Source organism: Anguilla rostrata, chromosome 5 (assembly GCF_018555375.3).
Source record: "Anguilla rostrata isolate EN2019 chromosome 5, ASM1855537v3, whole genome shotgun sequence".
In the NCBI taxonomy this organism is placed as follows: Eukaryota; Metazoa; Chordata; class Actinopteri; order Anguilliformes; family Anguillidae; genus Anguilla; species Anguilla rostrata.
Window position 1 is genome coordinate 23038465 of NC_057937.1, and position 22651 is coordinate 23061115.

At 39.5% G+C, this 22651-nt stretch overlaps 1 protein-coding gene across 7 annotated transcripts in view; it reads left to right on the top strand.

The window, feature by feature from the left end:
• LOC135254976 (zinc finger protein 710-like) overlaps positions 1-14977 on the top strand; it is an 88699-nt gene extending 73722 nt beyond the window's left edge. For 5 of the 7 annotated variants that reach the window (XM_064335625.1, XM_064335620.1, XM_064335624.1 and 2 more), the window contains one exon: positions 6224-14977. In XM_064335625.1, the coding sequence (XP_064191695.1) occupies positions 6224-6399 (176 nt within the window). In that variant the 3' untranslated portion in view covers positions 6400-14977. The remainder of the gene's footprint in view (positions 1-6223) is intronic. The other 2 variants (XR_010330014.1, XR_010330015.1) reach the window with 2 other exon arrangements.
• Positions 14978-22651: the final 7674 nt, after the last annotated feature.

The following is a 22651-nucleotide window of genomic DNA, read 5'->3' on the forward strand; positions in this document are numbered from 1 at the left end:
TACAGTAGGGGCTACAGTCTATGGTCACTGGGGTGGGCGGTGGCACTTCTTGGCCTTGCCATTGCGGCTCCGGCTACGGTTCGCCTGTGCTAAGTCTGAAAATGCAGGCATCCCATTTCGTGGTGATTTCATTATCGCGTGTGCTATTTACAGCTGCACTAGACGACCATAAAATAATCCTCCTCTTAAGTTTTTCGGTAGCCGAGTCATTTTTACTATTTCCTTTAGCCTACTTAACCAAATAATTACTTGGCAGAAAGCGTAATCAGCTTGCTATATTTGGTAGTCCAGTAGTAGCCTGTGCTAAAACAGTTCGCAACTTCGGCTACCAAGCCGTTTGACTAGCTAGCTAACCTTAACCGGCAAACATTCAATCTGTCAAACGTGTTTGGCGGCTTGTCAGTCGTGTACATTCCGTAAATGTCTACCTGGGCCATGCTTCACGCATGTGACAAAGCTATTATAATCCCGATTTTGGGATAAACACTTTTTCAGTTTCACGAAGCGAATTAAGAGTTTCAAGGTTAATTTGCTGAATATACAACACATGATGAAATCACACACACAGAATTTAACGAAATTAACCATCTTGGCATTTAGAAAGGAACATGTTTTTAACATTTAAGAGACCGACAAGCTAGGCATTTAAGACAGTGGTTCTCAGAATCGGTTCTGGGGGCTCCTTGCGTATATTGGCTTTTCTCCATTGGTTTTGATGATTTACAAGAAAAAAATAATAGCCTAATAATAATTAGAAATTCAACGTAGGCTACATTATTTTTGTCTTCATGCACCAGGTGGAAAACTTGCCATACAAAGTGCGTTGTCATATTTACATGCCTGCAGATCAGTTATTAAAATACTTGGTAGATTTGTTAATCACCGCTGAGTGTTAATTTTTATTCGGTAGAAAGTGATTTGCGAACGATCGGTCAGCTAGCGTCACCCAGCAAGTGAACACCACAAACGGCGATGGAGTAGCTAGTAGTAGCAGGCTCATTAACTGACTGGCGAAAACCTACGACGATAACTTGCTCGGTTAACAGCAGATCTACCAGACAGTTATACGAAAATTTGCCTAGTCAAATCACCAGTAGCCTACACATCTCCGATTGATTGACCATCAGTGTAGTCAATGTTCTTCCCCTGTGGTACATATTGCTAACGCGTGAGCTAACCACGGATAGCCTACCTAGCTCACTGGCAAGCTGATATGCTAGCTAAGCATATTCGTTTTGCTGAGAAACATAAATTGAAGATAACTGAACATAGCCTAATTGTATTTTTAATGTCATACATATAACGTGATTACATGACACAGTACAGTCACGGATGGAAATTAAACTCCGTAAACATCTGATAATATATTTTCAAACATAACGGCAGACAGTCAGCTAGCCTCGTTCAGGTTGAGGGGCTTTTCCGCACCGGACTGTCAATCAAATTGTATAAATCCCAAGACCGCTTAACTCTATGGTTTTGGCTCCAAATCGAGAAAATGGCCGCGCCCGCCATTGAGCTTCAAAACGTGTTTTAGAGACCCACGGAGAGTCAATGGGTGACGTCACAGTAGCTTTGTCCATATTTTTTACAGTCTCTGGTTGCACTACTGACTTAAATAATAAGCCCTCTTTTTTATTTATTTTTATCATGTTGGAGTTGCCAGTTTAAACCTACTGTTTTGCACTTTAATATATAAACCTTTGTTTACATTTTGTTTTGTGCTGCATTATACAATGACACATTCATTTTGTTGTTGTCAAAATAAAATGAACTCAGGGTTTTCCCTAGGTTTTCAGAGGGCTTAGGCGCTCTCAGCTATATTTTGGAACAGCGTTTTTTTTTTAATATATGAAAAAACGCTTTGACCAGCGGTTTTCATCAGAAAAAGACGTTACGTGTGAACACAGCCTAACTTTGTTTAGCTACCAAGCCACGTTAGATACTAACATTAGTTCAAGCGAGGTATCTTTATGTAACGTCAACTGACTAGCTACTGGATTACTTGTTTACATTTTTGACAAATGTGGCTAGTGGGTAAATCTATCGCTGTTTCCGTCGCAACACTTTCGACACAAGCAATTCGGAAGCGCTATTCTAAAATTTCTCTTTACCGTGAAGAGTGCCTGACCCGCAACTGTAGTAATGTGTTAGCACGGTGGCACAATTATATCCAGATTCACCATCTTTTGGGAAAAAACGCTATATTCTGTAAATGCATTTAACCTACTATGCATAAAAACATAAAAACACTCATCAATCACCCGCTTCTATTTATAATGCCATCATAGCGCTGAGTGTTTAAGACCATAAAGCCACCTCTCCTTTTTTTTGTTTTTGTCAGCGCATCACTGTTATTTTTACATTCATTCTGATATGTAGCCTAACTGTCAGCGCCTTTTTACGTTAATTTGGCTTAAGGCACTTCGCAAAATCACTTAGGCGCTGCGCCTAAGCCTTTCTATGGTCGGGAAAACCCTGGAACTTAACTTAAATGGTCAATTAGATTTTTTTGGAGGAAAAAGAAAGTGATGACCTAATGAGGGCTTTTGTGATTGTAGCAAGTTTGAAATCTCTGCAAAGGAATAGTGATTTTTAATGAATTTTGGAATATTGTTTTTAAATATTTGGATCTCTATAACGCCAACATGTGGTTGAATTCAGTGAAATCTTTATGTTTTAATTATATCTACCAAATTTCATAACTTTGTTAAACCGTTTTGGAATTATGAGCACTGAAATTTCATTGGTTTGTATTTCAGCCATATTTTCAGAAGTGTTAGAATATCTTTATGAAGCTCTGTAAGCTGAGCAAAAATACATAATTTTATGAAAATTGGTACATTTTTATAGGAGGAGAAACATTTGTGTTTCTGAAAAAAAGTCTAAATGGCATAAAATTTTGGAAGGCACAAACTAAATTGGGAATGTGCATTTTGTTTGGCATGAGCCACGCAATCTGAGGAAGAAAAAACTTTCTGGATTCTAGAATACGTGGTTCAGAAGTTATGGCCTAAAAAGTAAATGTTTGTGTTATAGTGCCATCAGGCCAATGTCATTACGATAACCTGAGTGGTAGGGGGTCATAGGAACATAACGTCCATGTTTCGTAGCTCTATAGTTTCTATATTTCTATTTCTATAATCCTATATACACTCTATTGTCCAACACCTAAAACCCCATCTTACTGCATAACTGTGAAGACAGTCACAGGTACACAACATGGCCAAAAGTATGTGGATACCCCGGCTACCTCAGCCGAACCCATTGCTAACAGGTGCATAAAATCAAGCATACAGCCATGCAATCTCCATAGACAAACATTGGCTGTAGAATGGGTCATACTGAAGAGCTCAGTGATTTTCAGTGTGGCACTGTCATAGGATGCCAGATTTCCAGCAAGTCAGTTTGTCAAATTTCTGCCCTGCTAGAGCTGCCTGCTCAACAGTAAATGCTGTTGTTGTGAAGTAGAAAGGTTGAGGAGCAATAAAAGCTCAGCCGCGAAGTGGTAGGCCATACAAGGTCACAGAACTGGTCTACCGAGTGCTGAAGCTCGTAGCGCATAAAAATCATCTGTCCTTGGGTGCTACACTCACTACCGAGTTCCAGACTGCCTCTGGAAGCAATGTCAGCACAAGAACTTTTAGTCAGGAGCTTCATGAAACGTGTTCTCTGGAGTGATGAATCATGCTTCATTATCTGGCAGTCTGATTGGTGAATCTGGGTTTAGTGAATGCCAGGAGAAAGCTACCTACTTGAATGCATATTACCAACCAAGTTTGGAGGAGGGGCAGGGGCTACTTTTCATGGTTTGGGCTAAGCCCCTTAGTTCCAATGAAGAACAATAACAATAACATTTTCGAGAATTCTTTACTTTGTGGTTGAGGTCTATAAAGAAATAGTTTGCTGAGTTTTGTGGGAAAGAATTTGACTGGCCTACAAGGAGCCCTGACCTCAACCCCATTAAACACATTTGGGATGAATTGGAATGCCGACTGCGAGCCAGGCGTTATCACCAAACATCTTTGCCCAACCTCACTAATGCCCTGGAGGCTCAATAGAAGTGAATCCACACAGTCATGTTCCAAAAGTGGACAGCCTTCCCATAACAGTGGAGGCTGTTATAGCAGCAAATGGGGGGACCAACTCCATATTGATGCCCATGGTTTTGGAATGAGATGTTCAACAAACAGATATGGGTGTGATGTTCAGGTATCTACATACTTCTGGCTATGTAGTTTATGTTTGTGTTGGTTTTTTATGGTATATGTACGTGAGAATGTTATGTCTAGCGCCTGCGCAAACAGTAAACAGATGGCATACAGACAGAAGCAGTCAGTGACTCTATAAAAAGTAGTAAACCCTCAAGTAGTGATAATGTGATTCAGTAAAGCAAGCAAAACCACATAGCTAGCCATTTCTGTTAATGTTTGTTAGTGTTTAGTCTTTTGCTAGCTGTTACCTATATAATTACAGATTGTGTGACAATTTTAGTAGGATCTTTGTGGCCAACTCTCATGTCTAGCTAACTACATGACTGTCTTAACTAATTTGATATGGCTATCACTAACAGTAAACATTAATAAATTCCCTTTCACAGTTTGTTTTGTGTATTAAAATTGTGTTATTGGTATACTAGCCTGCAATTGTCCAGAAACTAGCTAGCTAATACCAATGTGTTTCATTTTTATGAGCATTGGGTTGGTACAGCAAGTTATGTAGCTAGAATTAGCTATAGTTAGCCTCCTGAGCCATTTAAGCTAGCAAGACCAACAGTAGTTTTCTATGGTCTAAATGGTGTTTAACTCACATAGCTTACTCTCTGCTACTGTGTATTGCTACCTAGCTAGCAAGATAATATTACATATATGTTGTAAATGCACATTTTTGATGTCTCATAGGCACAGTGGGTGGGATATTTCTCTCACTATGGTACTATACTTATGTACTTATATAGTGTAGTGTTGTAGGAAATATGATTTAAACATTTGATACACTACTATATGATCCAATTCTTGTTTTAGGATAATGTGTTGAATGTGTTGAATGGTATGTTCCGGTGTAGTTTACCTGCATAATAATACCAGCCATTAATTAAACTTCCTGTTGTAAAAACTAAGGAAATTAATTTTTGAAAAGCAATGTTTTAAGTGAAATTTCTTCATTTACCAAAAGCTTTAAAAAACAGGAACCTAAATTGATCAAGCATGTCAGTCTGCTCCCTATCAAGGTGTATCAGCATATCAGCACAGTGCATCTGGAGTTATGTGATGAACATTCGATTCATCGTATGGCCAGCAGCCACACCACCATGCACCCAGCTCTTATCTAATGGCTGAATCTAAGCAAGTGTGGGCTTGGTTAATACTTGAATATGAGACCTCCTGGGAAAACTAAGTTGCTGCTGTGAGTGGTGTTGGTGAGCCAACAGGGGCGATCTTCCATCAGGTCAAACCATCCCCAATGCCCCAGTGCAGTGGAAGGGACACTGTGCTGCAGGAGATGCTGTCTTTCAGATGGGAAACTGAGGTCTTGCCTCACTGTGGTCATTGAAGATCCTATGACATTCTTTGCGAAGTGTAGGGGTTCCCTGCTGTCATGGCTAAATTCAAACCTGGCTCTCTCAACTTGCCACCTAATCATTCCCTGATTTAATTGGCTAAAAAATACCTCAGCTCATGTTTTTGGGTGTGTTCTGGTGTGCATCACCCAGGTGGGTGCTACACATTGGTGGTGGCTGAAGTGAGTTTCCCGTGATCACTGCAAAGCACTTTGTGTGTCTGGAAAAGTGCTATATAAATACGATGTTTCGTTTCGTTTTGTTCGTCCGTTCATTTGTTTGTTCCCGTAAGAGATTGTAGCAGTATACACTCTACACTATGATAATGCAGAGTCTATCAATCACACTAGTTTAAAACACAGTTGCGTACAAACACAGTTTGTGGACAAGTGCTGAAAAAGTGAAACAAGGTATGTGATCCAAAATTGGAGACATGGTTTGAAATTAATCATGTTACATAAAAGCTCTGATTTTAGCATTAGGGCTGATCACTTAATGTTTTAGGACGCTTTTGGCGAATGTAAACATTTCAACTTAAAACAGTTTTTTTGTGATTAATATACCATGCAGCCCCAACAAAAAAATTTTGCACCAGAGCCCACACTGTAAAGAACATGGCAGGGATATGGAGCTAAATTGTGTGTGTGTGTGTTTCTCTTCCAGATGCTCTTCCTGACATGGAAGGCCAGGAGGACTTTGAGGAGAACTTTGACTTTGCGGGACATGAAAATCTTTCTGGAAACAAGGCACAAGCATTGGGCAAACTCTCTGAGGAGGCCATTCAAGAGATGGAATACTACAACTTCAGCAAGGACACAGAGCGTTACAACACAGCATGAAGCAGCTAGCACACTGAGGCAGTGTGATAGAAAATAAACTTTTTTAACACCAGCACTGACTGTTACAGGCAGTGATTGGGCATGTAGGCCCCTAATACTATAAAACTACTCTGTCCTAAATGGAGCTGCTGCAGGGAAAAAATCAGAAGTGGACTGGAGAAGCCATTTTGGATCTGTTTTGTGTTACACAGAGCCAAGAAATCAGTCACTTGAGGAAATGGTAGTGCTTTAATTGATTTCACTGATGTTTAACAGAAGCTTTAAGGAGAAGCCTGATGGCAGAGTCTTTAAAGGGGAATTACACTTTATAACACTTCTGCTTCTCATGACTGATATTGTCCTAATGAATGTGTCGCCCTTCATTTTTCGATTAGTTATTTCATTATGTTAATATTTTACGCTGTTTTGTTGTTTTCTTTTACAAATGCAGGAAGTAGACCCAGGCAGTTTAGTGTCGAACTCGAGGATGCATATCATTGCGTGACTTCTGATGTGGGCGTACCTGCAGACAATAACATTAGGTTGGTCGTAGAAATCATAGACATAGAAATAGTGTTGGATGACTACTAGCTAGCGAAACCGAAAATGTCTGAGGACAAAGGAGATTTTGTTTTTGATCATTGTTGTGCCCTATTGATTCGAGCCGGAATACACAGAAGAAGAGCTGGCTAATTTGCAGGCTGATCGTGCGAGAGCGAGTCAGGAACGGGCCGAGAGGAACCACAGGCTATTCCCAGGACAAACTGCAACTGGTGGTAGACATCCTATGTATCACTGACAGATGCGATAGCGTTAGCCAGCCCGCACAGTACCTACCTCGAGCAGTTCGACCAATGGTGGGTACAGCTCCAGGCTTCAGACGGTCGCCTTGGCAGTCGGTGCCTTCAAAGTAGTTGCTGCATACCCTTAGTCCTCGTTTGCGAACTACTTCAGCTGTTATGTTCGGGTGTCTGATTACATCCAGCCATGTCTGGCACAAAGTTGCATTGCGTGGAAAATTATGAAAATGTGCTTTCAAGGCAAGTTTAACGGGGGCATTATAACAACCAGGTACAATGCACCTCATTATTACACCGATATTGCATCAAACAAAAGCTAGCAAACGTTAGTTTGTTCGATTTCAACACTAAGCTGAAATGCTTTGTTTAATGTTTGTTAATGTTTTGCTTCGCTTCTTCTCGATTTTTCCGCGAAACGAAATCGAAGTAGAAGAAAAAAACGGAAACCGTACTACTATGTGGACTTGCGCTAAAAAAAATTGGTCTTTGTTTCTAACGTTAGACATTTAAAATGAAATAACTAATCTAAAAATGAAGGGCGACACATTCATTAGAAGGAAAATATCAGTCATGAGAAGCAGAAGTGTTAGAAAGTGTAATTCCCTTTTAATTAGCTATGCTGTGTTTATATATACACAGTGAGCTCCATAATGTTTGGGACAAAGATACATTTTTTCTCTTGATTTGACTCTATACTCCACAGTTGTATATATTTCATCAAATACATCACATGCAGATTCTCAGCTTTATTAAAAGGCATTTTTATTTCACCAAAAATTGCTGCACTTTTTATACATGATGTTTGGGACATATAAATGGCATGCAAATAAAAGTATGTTTCATATGCATATCATTTGCAAGCAATGCCTGCTTGAAATCTGTGATCCATAGACATCACCCACATTGTGCTGAGTATCTTTTCTGGAGATGCCCTGCCAGGACTGTACAGAAGCCATCTTTAGCTCCTGCTTGTTTTGTGGGCTAGTTGCTGTACGTTTTCTCTTCAGCATATGAAACACATGGTCAGTTGGATTCAGATAAGGTGAATGACTTTTAAGGTCAAGAATTTTTCAGTTTTTGGCTTTGAAAAACTCCTTTGGTGCTTTAGCAGTATGTTTGGGATCATTTGTCTTGCTGTAGGATGAAGTGCCCTCCAATGAGTGTGGGGGCATTTACTTGAACTTGAGCCAATAAAATGCTTCTGTACACTTCAGTATTCATTCTGTTGCTGCTGTGAGTGATTACATCATCAGTGAAAGCAAGGGAGCCAGTATCTGTGGCAGCCATACATGCCCAAGCTACAACACCCCCACCACCAATTTTCACAAATGAGGTGGGGTGCTTTGGATCTTGGACAGTTTTTATATTTTGGCCTCAACATTTTGCCCTTGGCATCACTCTGATACAATCTTAGTCTCATCTGTCCACACAACCTTTTATAAGAACTCCATAGTTTCTTTGAAGTAGTTCTTAGCAAACTGTAACCTGGCCATCTTGTTTTTGCAACTAACTATTTCTCAGCCTCATAATGGCTTCCTGGATTTTCACTGGCACAACTCTGGCCCTCGTGTTGACAAACATCAATAACAGACTCCAAAGGCAATCAAAAGCCTGCAATGAAAACAAGATACTGAAAGTTCTTTAAACCTGCATGAACGAATCAATTGAACACACCAGTCTAATAAGAAACACCTGTGAAGCCATTTGTCCCAAATATTATGGTTCTTTGAAATAGGAGTACTATGTATAAAAAAGTCTGTAATTTTACATGGTGAAACAAAAAGGTATAAAACAACCCTGTAATAAAAGCTAAGAATATGCACTTTAACCATGTGTGAATGGTTTGATTACAAATCAAATTTATGGAGTACAGAGCCAAATAAAGAAAAAAATGTGTTTGTCCCAAACACTATGGAGCTTACTGTATATACAAAATATACCGCAACAGAAACACAGGTTTGAGAGCACCATGCACCATGTTCCGTCAATTCTTGCCATATCAGCAGCTTATAAGTTCTAATGTGTAATAATGAATTTACATGTTATTTCAGAAACTTTCCTGTTAATTAAGGATGTTTAATAATTAATATAAAGCACATTGCATATCAAATTCTAGATTATGACCAGACTTCTCTTTAGAGGTGCAGTATGTAAGGAGAAACAAGTTAGAGAGCTAGATTTAGGAAGAACAAAAAGTTCCACCACCTCCCACCTTGTCCCCTCAGCTCTGCCTCCAAAGATCCTCCCTTCCTACATACCTGTATGCACGCATGCTGCCTGACATCTGAGTGCAGGAGAGGACATGTACTGTATAACATTGAAAAGTAGAGAAAGGAGTGCAGAACATCTCATTCCTAGGTAGAAAAGAAAATGTAATGTCATCATAATGAACATAAACAATGAACATATCTATTGTTTTTAAGTACAGCTATGGGCTGTAGCAAGCATGATATTTTGCAAAAATCATTGTGCTTAATGCAGTATTGCTGGCTAGGTTGCAGTAGAGTTAATATTAGCTGGCTGTGATAACCAAGCTTTAAAAAGCAAGAAAGTTAGCGATACTGCACAGCCAGACTTTATTTTTTATGAATTCTTTTTGAATTTTTTGCTACAGCACATTTCATTCCATTACAGGCATTTAGCAGACGCTCTTATCCAGAGCGACTTGCACAACTTTTACATATTCACATTGCATCCATTTATATTGAAGCAATGCAGGTTAAGTACCTTGCTCAAGGGTCCAATGGCAGTGTCCAACCTGGGATTATGATCTTTAGGATACAAGACCAGCTCCTTACCCATTATGATACACTGCCGCCCCATTACCCATTATACCACACTGCCACCCATTTCACCCATAATGCTTGTCGACAAAGCAGCTGCAACTAACTAAGTTACCCAGTTAGTAGCTACCTCGCTACTTGATTTATTTCTGTTTGTATCAGTAACTGACATCAAACCTATTGTTTTCCAATAGTTAGCTAGCTTTAGCACTATCTGTACAGTATCTCTGCTCTTAGTAAGTTTCTACACAAAGGATTTATCTTAACATTACTTTTTAGTGTCATGCTCATTCAGCTAATTGTTGATTTAAAACCTGTAAACTGTGCTGTTGAGGACACTTTAGGGATGTATTGGTGGAGAAAACATTTTTCACAACCAAACCTCAAATTAAAAAGAGGTGGTACCAATATTCTGTCAACACTGTATTGGAAACAGGTTAGCACCCAAACTGGCGAGGGCCATGCTGTCGCTTCCAGTCTGTGATGTCATCCTACAGCAGCAGGGAGCCTCTGCCCTAATGTCAGGAAATCAAACCATCAACTTAAGCTTTGGTCAGGTCTGTGTTGAGGACACATGCATAAGGTAGTGGCTCGTTCATATATTGTGGGTTTTTCTCAGGTTTTAAGTTTCAGCTTTGTGTCTGACAAATTATATTGGTGCCTAGAGCGCCTTTCAAATAAATACACTTCTAATTTCTGCAAGAAACTAAATCAACTACTGTGCTGATGGGGCAGTGTCATGTTTAGCCATCACTGAATGTAGATGATTTTTGATTGTCTTTTGGGGCATTTTCAGTCTAGCCATTTTTTTTAACGCTGACTGTGCAGACCATGTGGTGTACACACCAAAACCAACTTTTTCTTTAATGATTTTGCTAAATTTAGCTAATTTAGCTCAAATTAGACTTGTTCATTTTTTTTGAAGTGAACTGCACAAGTAGCTAATTTTTATTTATTTTTTTACTATAATTTGAGAATCAACTCAAAGGGAATCAGCCAATAACTGAAGTGGAATGTAGGCACAGTTATTCTTCCCTCCCAGTTCTTGAAAATATGTTCTGAAGCTACATGCTTGCAGATGAAGGCCAACCGCATGTGCATCTTAAATGTAATTATGTTCACACAGCTGCAACTGTCAACAAAACCTATGCTGTTGATGAATGGCTGATTGAATAGGCATAGCAGGCTTTAATGAGAGCTGGTTCTCCTCATCCTCATGCACACAACTAACATCTTTGAGTACAATTACTTACAGAGAGCAGGCATACACATACCACCAAAGATAATAAAATAAGGATAGGATTGGCCTGCTTTAACCTTTTGCACCGAAACCAGAGAGGAGCTCCACCAATCAAAAGGTACATTTGAGCAATGCCTGGAGTGATTGGTGGATACTTTTTATCAATACTTCTAGAAACAGCATCTTAGTAAATATAGCATAGAAGGTATCCACCAGTTACTATCAGCATTGTTCCATTACTCTTTAATTAGTGGATCTCCTGTTTTTTGTGCAAAAGCTGAGGAAACCAATGTTCTATCCCTATTGTATTATCCCTGCATACAACCTGGAAGCACAGTTGCTGTGTCTGCCATTAGTTATAGACAGAGGAAATGGCCATCCCTGTCCTGCAGTGTTGTGAAGTTTGCAGTGAGCACCAACAGTGAATATGGTTTGATTTAGGCAGGTTTATTGAGCTTACTAATGTCATTTTGACCACATGTTTGTTCTTGGTTTCCTACTCGTGGTCTGAGAAATTTCATAAATGTCAAATCTTTTGTTGCTGTTACAGGACATTAAATGAACTTTGGTGGGGCACAGGTCTTTTTTTCTTCCCATTTAAATTAAGTTCATAAACGGAAGGTCAGATTTCTCAGGACTCTCTTAAGACTGGTAAATTGCCTGGAAATCAAAGCTCAGCTGAAAGAATTGGACAGCACCAACTTGATTCCTGGGTAGCTAACAGATTAATGGCTTGCGTAATAACAAAATTGAGTTTAATTTTCAACTTGTCTGAAGCTATGTCATCAAGCTATGCTGAACATCAATGTTAAATTAGAAGTGGAAGCAGACACCTGCCTGCCTTTCTGTGGTTGAATGAAACTGAATTTTCTTTTTGTTTGTTTTCTCATGGTAAAAATAGAAATGAAAACATGACTATTGAAACTACTGTCAGCTTGGAGAAATGAATTGCAGGAGCAGTTCTGAAATGGGGGTACAAATCTGGGAAACATAATCAGACAACAGCACTGTACACTTTCTGTTAACAGTTACTTGAAAAAAGTCTGAACTTGGGAGGATAATCAACAATTATTATCTGTTATGGGGGGAAAAAACCACTAGAAAGAGATCTAGCATTACGAAAAATCATTATGATTTACTAATTTGAGTTCTTCAGCTCCTAGTAATTACTGTGCTTCTTTGTTACATCTCTGCACTACAGCTTGTTCCAAGCAAGATCCCATTGCCTTCTGTAAAGCTTCACAAACCTTTGGAAACATGGTCACCAACAGAAGAAAAAACCCAACTGTGTTCCTGATTATATTTTGTCGCCCCATGTTCCTCAGGGCCCAGCTGACTGTAGTTCCTAACCTCTTATACTGTCACTAGAGCCAGGGGAGAGGTTTCAGGTACTCCAAAATGGGCAGACCAAATGTATGCTGTCAATTGCAATTTTGCAAAGCAAAACGATAGTAAGACTCATTCAGCAAAGCAACTGAATGGGTTGTTGATTTGTGGATTGGTTGGATCTAAGATTGCAGCAAATTTAGTTTCAATTCAGGAAATGGCCCAGGATTCAATTAATTAATTTAATCTTTACAGAACATTTTGAGGATTTTTTTCAATTAATGACTTGGATTTCGATTCATTTCCTTGATTTCTTCAAGGACTGTTCACATCAAGTACTCATGTGGTCCTGAATGTGCACCTCCCATTTTTAGGTTAAATGAAGCCTCACATTCCTGCTGCTGCCCATCACCTGTGGACCAAAGAGCCCTACTACTGCTGTCACTGTGATACCAAAACCCATTGGTGAACTGTGGAGGCTGAGGCTGCCCTCTGCCCCGGCTCACAAAAGGGGAGGTTTTGTCTGGCTGTTCCCCCACCCCAGGCTTACAGTGAGGGACCGGTTTGGCTGTTCCCCTTATCCCTCCTTCCTACCTCACCAAGCCTGGGTTTGGGGCTCAATTGTGTTCCATCATCAGAACTTAGAGCAGTGGGGATTTTTTTATTTTATTTTTTGAACCACCAATCGCCCCTTCATCCTTTTAAGATGAAAAACTGAAAACCCTTCGCAAAAGACAGTGTGACCCACCTGACATGGGGGCTGGTTGAGCAGGAGTGGTCATGACAGGTCCATAACATGGAGCACCATAATGATGGTCTTCAGGATCAGGGGCTACAATGTACAATCCAGTGGACTTTGAATTTCTGTGGACTGCGTAGGCATCCTTTTGCACTGTGAAGGGGACTTTACTTGCCTGTAATTATCATCTGTGTGGTCCTGTTGACTGAATGCCATGGTCTTGACTATACAGTTTAAGTGAAAGATCAGCAGGTATTTGAGGACTGTACTGTTTGAACATTAGTGGTAAAAAGTTTTGAAACCAACAGAGTGAAGAGGGGTCTATGGTTTCATTTCAAAATACATTTTTTATAAACTATTTTAAAAGTGAGTTGCGTATGAAAGGACGGTCCTTTCATACACAACTCAAAGTTTGTTTTTTTTGCATTTTTGTAAATAATTCTGATGAATACGTAAATGACCTTGGAAATGGGCAAGAATATGGGTGTATTGTTGTCTCAGAAATAAATGGTGTGAACATTCCACTAATAAAATAATTGATTCACAAATAAATGTAACTGGATCACACAAAAAAAGGACTGGGTTCACAAATATGTTTTCTCTCCCAATAAGTCTCTCCAAAAAAATGACTGTGCATTTATGTGTGGAATCACTTGCATTTACTTATATTTTTGAGGCAATCCTCACAGCAAGATTTGCAAAAATATAAATAAAAATTCACAAATAGGTTTTTCCCCATTGGGTCTAGTCCAGCCAATCAGATTTAAAGACATCCTTTCCACATTAGTCGGACCAATCACAGCACGTATGTGCTCTGTTTAGTCAGTAAAAGGAGTTGATGAAAAATAACATGGATGGTGAACATTGGCATGTTTAAAGACATGCAACATATGAGTATCATCAAGATCACAGACTGCAGTTTGCTAATTACTTTTTATATTTAAGTTAACTAGTAAGCTTGACATCTTGCTGACATAGTTACTCAGCCAGTAGTAGCTAGCCCGCTAATGTCGAGCTGTAGTTCAATCTACCTAGCTATCATTGCTGTCAATGATGACTATGACGACACTAGCCCTATCTATACTGTTTTTAAATGTGTGCAGGGCCTTTCTCCAGAGGGAGAAATCGCTGCTCGGGCACTAGTCCAGATATTTGCCATTTGTGAACCAGTTACATTTATTTGTGGATTAGGTACAATTATTTATGGATCAGTTACATTTATTTGTGACACAGCTACATTTATTTGTGAACCAATTATTTTATTTTTAATTTACAAAAAATATTTGTTAATCTAATTTTATTTGTGGAATATTCATGGTATTTATTTTTGAGACAGTAATACCCCCATACAAGAACATTAACCAACTTTGTGACCCTGTGAGACCACACCCATAAGACCACACCCACACCATAGTGGAAGCTGTGGCAATAGAAACTGGTTTGTACTTATGATGGTTCCTCATGGTTTAGCTTTACAGCAAGAATACTCCTCATCTGCAAACATGTTATTGTTGGTGGGAGGAAAATCAATAGTCAAAATTAAGGCTAACAAAAAAAACCATGATGAATTTCCTTTCCTTTATACTCAAAAGTTTGTGTGATGGAGGACAGGAGTCTTGCTCCTAGGTGTGAATATACTGTGGATATGACAACATGTAAAATGTGCACCTGACAATATTGTAAATAATAAATTTATTTACCTTTAAATATTTTTTTAAATTGACTAGATTTATTTCGTATTTTATTTATTTGACGCAGAAACAACACACTCTTTGTTATGCAGAAACAACAATTTTACACCTTCTGGAGTGTGGAAATGGGACCTGGACAAAGAAAGCTTTAAAACCACTAGTTAGGACGTTTTTATTAGTCAGCTCTGTGAAACTGCTCTTCATGGTGGTGTTCTATGACATTCAATTGTACCTAGTTGAGAGCATAGGTGAGAGGCAGGATTACACCCTGGTCAGGTCGCCAATTCATCACAGGGCACGCACACCATTAACTCATACCTATGGGCAATTTAGACTCTCCAATTAGTCTAATCTGTATGACTTTTGACTGTGGGAGAAAACAGGAGTACCTGAATGAAACCTTTGCAGACACAGGGAGAACATGCAAACTCCATGCAGAAAAGCTCTGGCCAGGGCACAGGGCCGCCCAAAACAGTACTTCATACTACAAAAGTAAACATACAAGCTCAGAAAACGAAGCCAGGGTGGTAAATTAATGCCAGAGTATCTGATTACATGAAGTTAACTTAAATTTATAAAAAGGTTTTTATATTCCCCTCAGGCAGAACTTACATGGTTATTATGACCAGTGGTGGACAAAGTACACAATTCCATTACTTGAGAATGTATAGTATAGATACCCCTGGTCAAATATTACTCCACTACAAGTGAAAGTTGTTCAGTCAAATTTTACTTGAGTTAAAGTACTGGAGTACTTGCTTTTAAAAATACTTATTTATTAATACTTTATTTTTAATGTCAGCGCACTGTTGTATTGTTTCTATGATGCATTAACACGTGCTTCTTCGCATTGTGTTAGGGAGATTAAATGATGCATGCGATTTAGAAAAATCAGTTTTAAATGCTAAGCAGTGGCGGAATCTTCCCCTGATTTTCCTTGAGTATCAATACAATTAATCCACAAAATAGGCTACTCAGTACTATCATATATAGCCAGCTCTCCCCAAATAGACAGTTTTAGCGAGTAGCCTAGCCCGTATAGCCTACATTTATTTTCATTTGCAGTACAAATTTTTAATCAACATTATTTGCGGATACACTTCTTTTTCCGCACTTGTATTCATGGCAAATATCTGCAATGCGTAGGCTAGACTATAAACACAACTGAAGTGCAGGTTTTGTTTTTGCTGGTTATTCTGAGAGCTAACATAGTAGATAACAGACTGGTGTATCTTATTTGTTAAGTGTAGACTACTTGGTGATTAAAACGGATTTTTAACGGATAAATTGAATTTATGATTTAATCCCCCTAACAGGGAATGAAGACGCTGTGTGTTAGGCTACCTGTCATTTGATTAATCCGATCGTTGGCACGCTTGATTATAAAGGAAAATTACTAATGAAAATAGGCTGAGATCAACGATTAAAGTAAAGTTTTGCGCCCCACCAATTTTCAGCTCACCAGTCGCCGCTGAATAAAACGTTATGTATGTGGGAAATATTCAATCCTAGCTTAGCTGCTGACCAGCAACCTGCTGATTTTGCTCAAGCAATCAAAGTTAATAATAGCCGTGGGGGCTGTTTATTCACCTCTCTTTAAATGTTGCATAGATGAAATTACATGTTAATGAAACTACCTACCGCGTCCGCCTCCAATCAATCAAGGCAATCAACGACATTTTTCTTTCTGTGCCTGTCTATATAAAAGACTGTTCCTCCTGAGTTTTTTTTTTTTTTTTTTCTTCGGATTTTTGATTGGTTGAGTGAGTAACTGGCTAGAGGAAACACATGGACTGTCATAGTTATTTGTAAAACTGCCGGTCAAAATTATTTATTTATTTACCAAAGGTGGGTGGACGCCGTCCACCCCCAATTTAATCCCGATGATAGATAGCATTGCTAAAATGTAAAAACAGTTGGATGACCCTTAAAATAAAATCCATAAAATTTCATCTGACCAATCCTAGCATAAAAACTGCAACCACTACAAGCTCAGACAACTTCATAATTAGCAAACCGGCTACCGTTAGCTAACGTTTACATACCTCGACATGCTTTTTCAGGTTGGACGGCGAGTTTTTGAATGCAGCGATGTAGTTCGTGCGCGGTAAGCAGAGCAAACATTTAAAACAATATGAATCTTTTTGAATTTCACAAATCTCAAACCTGGACTTGAGATATGGCCATGGGTGCTCTGGTGGCGAAGAATAATCCTTATCTTCTGCCGTCGCCATAATTACTGCCACGGCGCCGCCAAGTTCAAAATTGAACTGTTCAACCACTGCTGCAACAAGCAAGCACTTTGAACTTGACCGACAGCGTATTAGGAGTAGGCTACTGTGATTGGTTTTTCTCCTGTGAGGAACACAGCGTGTGGCCAATCGCATTTTAGAAAACAAAAAAATATTCAGCTGTTGACTTCAAAGCTATGCTTCAAAGTAACGAGTAACGACAACCTTCATAGAAATGTAGTGGAGTCAAAATTAAAATATTTATCTTTCAAATGTAGTGGAGTAAAAGTCATAAGTTTCCAAAAAAAGAAATACTCAAGTAAAGTACAGATACTCGAAAAATGTACTTAAGTACTGTACTCAAGTAAATGTACTTCGTTACTGTCCACCCCTGATTATGACCTCTTTAAAGATAATAATTAAGTAAAAAAAATGGTATGTGGTTGCAGTCCTTTTGACGTCCCTCACTACCCGAGAGCTTTGTCCAGGTTAGTCTTGATTCTATCCAGGATGTCTGTGTTGATGTAATGCTCATTCAGCCTGCAACTGTTAAGCAGAATTTCAGATTAAGAATGGGCCACTGAAAACATGGAATGTCAAAGAGAAGGGGGAGGTTTAGACTCTGGTATTAGACTTCAAATGAAGATTACTGTACTGGTTGCTGATACAAGAATGATGCTAGGTTGAGTTAATTTTTTTAACTTAGTTTTTAACAAAGGTATTTCTGGATTTTGTATTATCGTTTTGAATGTCTAAATGTCCAGCAACATCATCATTCGGGGTTTGTTTTTCCAGTATAACCAAGTTCTTTGTTTGGCTACAGTGTTGACACTAATTTTTACCGTTAACATTCTGCAGGTCTTAGTGTACATTTTGGTAAAAGTGTATGTGTAGGTGTAATAGTGCAGTGGAGGTACAGGTATAAGTACTTGGTGTACATATAGGTGTACGTGTATTAGCATGATGCAGTTGCAAATGTAGGTGCCTGATTTTTCTGGAATAGGCAGAGGTGTGCAAGTATAGCTCCAGATCGATTTGTATTGTGTGGTTTTACAGCTGAGGCCAAAAGTTTGCATACACCTAGGCTAAAGATATTCAAACTCAGTTTTTCACAACTCCACACATTTCATGTTACTATACATTTTTTGGCAAGTCAATTAGGGCATCTACTTTATTCACATCAGAGGTCATTTTAAAACTAGCGATTATTTCAGATTTATTTCAGCTTTAATTCACTATATCAGAATTCCAGCGGGTCAAAAATACATCAAATTGATTGTCTCTTTAAATGGCCTGAAAGATTCCAGAAATTGATGTAACAATTTTTTAGAGCCTTCTGATTTGCCAATTGTCATAATTAGGAGTTAATTTGGAGTTAATTGTCATCTGTGGCTGTATTTAAGGCCCTACCCTTGATACCATGGGAAAATCCAAGCAACTCTGCCAACACCTCAAAAAAAAAAATGATGGACCTCCACAAGTCCGGTTTCTCCTTAGGAGCAATTTACAAACAATTGAAGGTACCACAAGCATCTATACAAACAATTGTATGCAAATATAAAACACAGACCACACAGAGACTGCATCATTCAAGAACAAGGACGAAATTAACTCCCAGGGCTGAATGAACTTTGGTCCGAAAGGTTCAACTGAAGGTTCAACTGAACCCCAAGACAACAACGAAGGAACTGGTGAAGGAGTTGGAGGGATCAGGTACCAAAGTATCTACATCCACCATTAAGAGAATCCTACATCGTCATGGCCTGAAAGGTTGTCCTGCAAGGAAGAAGCCCCTACTCAAGGACCGGCATAAAAATGCCAGAAAGAAGTTTGCAGGTGGTCACCAGGACCAAGACCTACCATTTTGGAGGAGTGTTCTCTGGTCAGATGAAACAAAAATTGAGGCTTTTGGCCATAATGATCAGCGCTATGTATGGAGGAAAAAGGGTGAGGCTTTTAATCCAAAGAACGCCATCCCAAGTGTGAAGAATGGGGATGGCAGCATTATGTTGTGGGGGCTTTTTGCTGGAAAAGGGACTGGTGCACTTCAGAAAATAGATGGCATCATGAGGAAGGAGGACTATCTATAAATACTGAAGCAACACCTCAAGATATCAGTTAGAAAGTTAAAACTTGGTCACAACTGGGTTTTCCGGCAGGACAATGACTTTAGACTTCATACTTTATTGTCCCCAAGAGGAAATTCCTTTCCACAGCACTGTACCCATCAGACAACAGTATGTGACCGGGGCTAGTGTTTCTTCACTTGTTCCTGTTTGGGATGACATCATGGTAAACTGGTCTTTCCCACCCGTCTTCCCTGAGTAGTTCGCCAATTAGGTAGGTTCATATATCAGTGAAATCGCTTTACCTTGTTTCCTGCTCTTGTGCCCGCCTCTGTTTCTGAGCGTCTTCCTGTTTTGGTGAGAGGTACGTGTAACCGTGCAGTCTTGTTCCTCTGTTTTAAGGTTCAATATCCACAGCGGTGAATTCATAAGCCTTTGTATTTGTAATTTACTGGTCTCTAGAAAATCGCTGGATCCTACTGTGAACCAGTTGTTGTTGCATATAGGTAGGTTCGGAAGACGTGTATATTTAACTAAAAGTCCGTGTTTCCACTGGCTAACAAATCCATTCACATCATTCACATGTATCCGTAAGCCAGAGCGAGTGATTGATTGGCCTGGCTGGGGTAGCCTAATAGTAAAGGGAGGGTGTGACTTCACCAATCAAGGTGCGTGCATTTCTGAGGCTTAAGGTAGGCTAGAGGTATGGTAAATACGATTGCCTTATGGTGTCCGAGGCAATTATTTTTCATAGCGATTGTCCGGTTACCTTGTTTATTGGTTTGTTTTTTCCCCTTTTTAGGTTGCCTCAATGTGCTGCTGTTTTGCCTCTTTTTCTTAGCGCAATATTACTTGTCTACAACTTATGAACTACTCGTAGGTTTCCCCTGTGCTTTTGTCAGAAGCCTGACGCTCATGAAGTGTATTCGCGCTGGTCGTGTTTTACTGCCATTGTTCAGCTGTTAAATGTCCGTTCTTTTACCTTAAACGGGCCAAGCTGTGTTTGTTTGGCGGAGATACGGGCAAGCCATGAGGGGGCAAGAGGGGGGGCCCTCAGTTGTATTTTCTGCCCAACCCCCCCCCCCCCCCCCGGTTAAAACCAGCTTTCAAAACAGAAAACAAAATGTGGGATCACGCTATCAGTGAATTAAAAAAGTGACATCGCCATCCCCCACCCCTCTGTTCTATCGGCCGTCATTGACATACTGATGTATTTTGCTATACCTTGTGGAAAGTATCTCTGTTGATGGCGAAGCTATGAACAGCCTCAAGGGGTCAGAGGCGTATCAGTACCTACACAGCAACAAAATTTGACCCGTTTATGTTAAGGCACTGGGTGACTTAATTTACTTAAAAGCTGAAGTAGAGCCCAGCCAAAGACTGAAGATTGGCAACCGCTGCGTTTCCCCGAGCCTCCGTAGCGCTATGTGCGTCGTAAGGTACACCTTAAGGTCTTCCTTTAGTTGCCGAGCTGTTTCCCAGCGCCTCCTTAGCTAAGGTATACCTTCTGAAAGGTAAACCTCACAAGGGTGGTCTGAGGCAAGCTGTCCCTTAGCAATGCGCTCTGCTCATCCTGTCACAGTTTTAGCCTTATTAGGCCAACATTTTGCTTTTCAAATCGACAGTTGTACTACAGTGCGCATCTAGTAGCCTACATCTGCATGCACAAATGACATAGTTTAATATTAACTTTATGAAAATTAATTATCCAAACAATGTATCTGTGCATAGCACATCATGAGTGTTGTCGTTTCACCTGTCTATTCCCATCATGATGGTAATAAAGGATAGGGCCTATCCATAATACTAATCCAATTTGTGGGGGAAAAAAAGCTTATATTAATTTTACGTAGTGGAGCTTACTGAGGATATGGCTTTGTTTGTGTGTGAGTCAATGATCACACTGACTTGGAACAAACCGTCAGTTTATTAAGAATATAAAACCGTGTGAGCAAAGCCGAGATTACGTGAGTATAATTCCGAGACTGTAAAAAATATAATTGCATGACCGAACTGGACGGAACTAAAGCACGTTGATTGGCCTAGCCATAAACACACATAGGCTACAGGTACGGTGGCTCATAATGAACAAACGATCTATATCCCTTTCCTTTAGCTCACACCTCCTATATAAAACAAAATAGCAGTGGATAAATATCAACATTACAGAACATTTCTTTCTTACCATGTTGTTTTACGATTTTCAGTAAACAACCCAATAATGATATTCTTGGTTAAACTTAAGACTATCCAACAGCAAACCAAGGTGGATGAACATATCACTTTAACAGGTAGGCCTATTCATAAGGCATACCTGGTATAGAATTAATCATGATCAATTTCCACAGACGTACTTTTGCCTTTCAACTATGATCATTTTGCACTGCACAGAAAAGTCAGCGGTACTCAGTGGATAAGCTGCTACAGTTGCCTATATATTGTGTGACAAAAACAAATTAACATTAGACCTTAGTTTCCATGAGAACAAAACAATTCACCCATATGTAGCGATATCCTTTTTCCTGGGCTTCCAAGAAGTCCCAGACTATGGCTTATATGTCCCGATTGATGCTCTTTATTTTATCTTTAGTAGCCTACAGTTTATGTATTTATTGAAACTATCACAAGGTCTCGTCTTGACTCTTAAAGAGATTAGCAGATGATTTTTAGTAGGTATAGCTTCCTCATCTCCAATATTAGATTAATATAAAATGGGGACGATCTGCTCTTACAGCTCGTTTCCAGCCCAAACCACTGCAAAGAGAGCGAACTTTTGAAAATTTTTGTTAGTGACATTTCCTTCTGACGTCTACGACGGCGATCGCGACCACGACTATTATTTTGTCCTTTTGTATAGCCATTTCTGTGGATAAAATCGCATTTATTATTTTCTGTTATAACCTACAGTTTTACTATATAAAAAGATTTGCCCCCTCGCCATTTTTAATTGCCCCCTCAGTCACTTCATCCTGGCGCCGGGCCTGGATACGGGAAATACTGGCCTACCCGAATTGACATTTTAATTTTGAAATGATCGAAACTAACCAACTGGTTCTTTGTATTTGATTCATTGTTTTTAGCTAGAGCTATTAAATTGTTTAAATTAAGGTTGGCGGTGAGCCCAGCGCTGCTTTGGTGGGGAGGTTAGCTCAGTGGTTGGGTCCCTCACTGTTTGCGTTCTTGTTAATGGTAATTGCACTGAATCACTTATTTAACACGAATGTTTGTGTTTCAGATGAGGTGGCACGCGTGGTGGTAAGTAGAATTCACTTGGACAGCCTTTATTGTTAGTATACCTCCCACCGAGTGGGTTCTCGGCTCACTCGTTGGCACCCTCTAGTGGTCATTTTAGTTATTTTTAACAAAGGTAGTCTGGAAGTCCATGTATGTTTTCTGA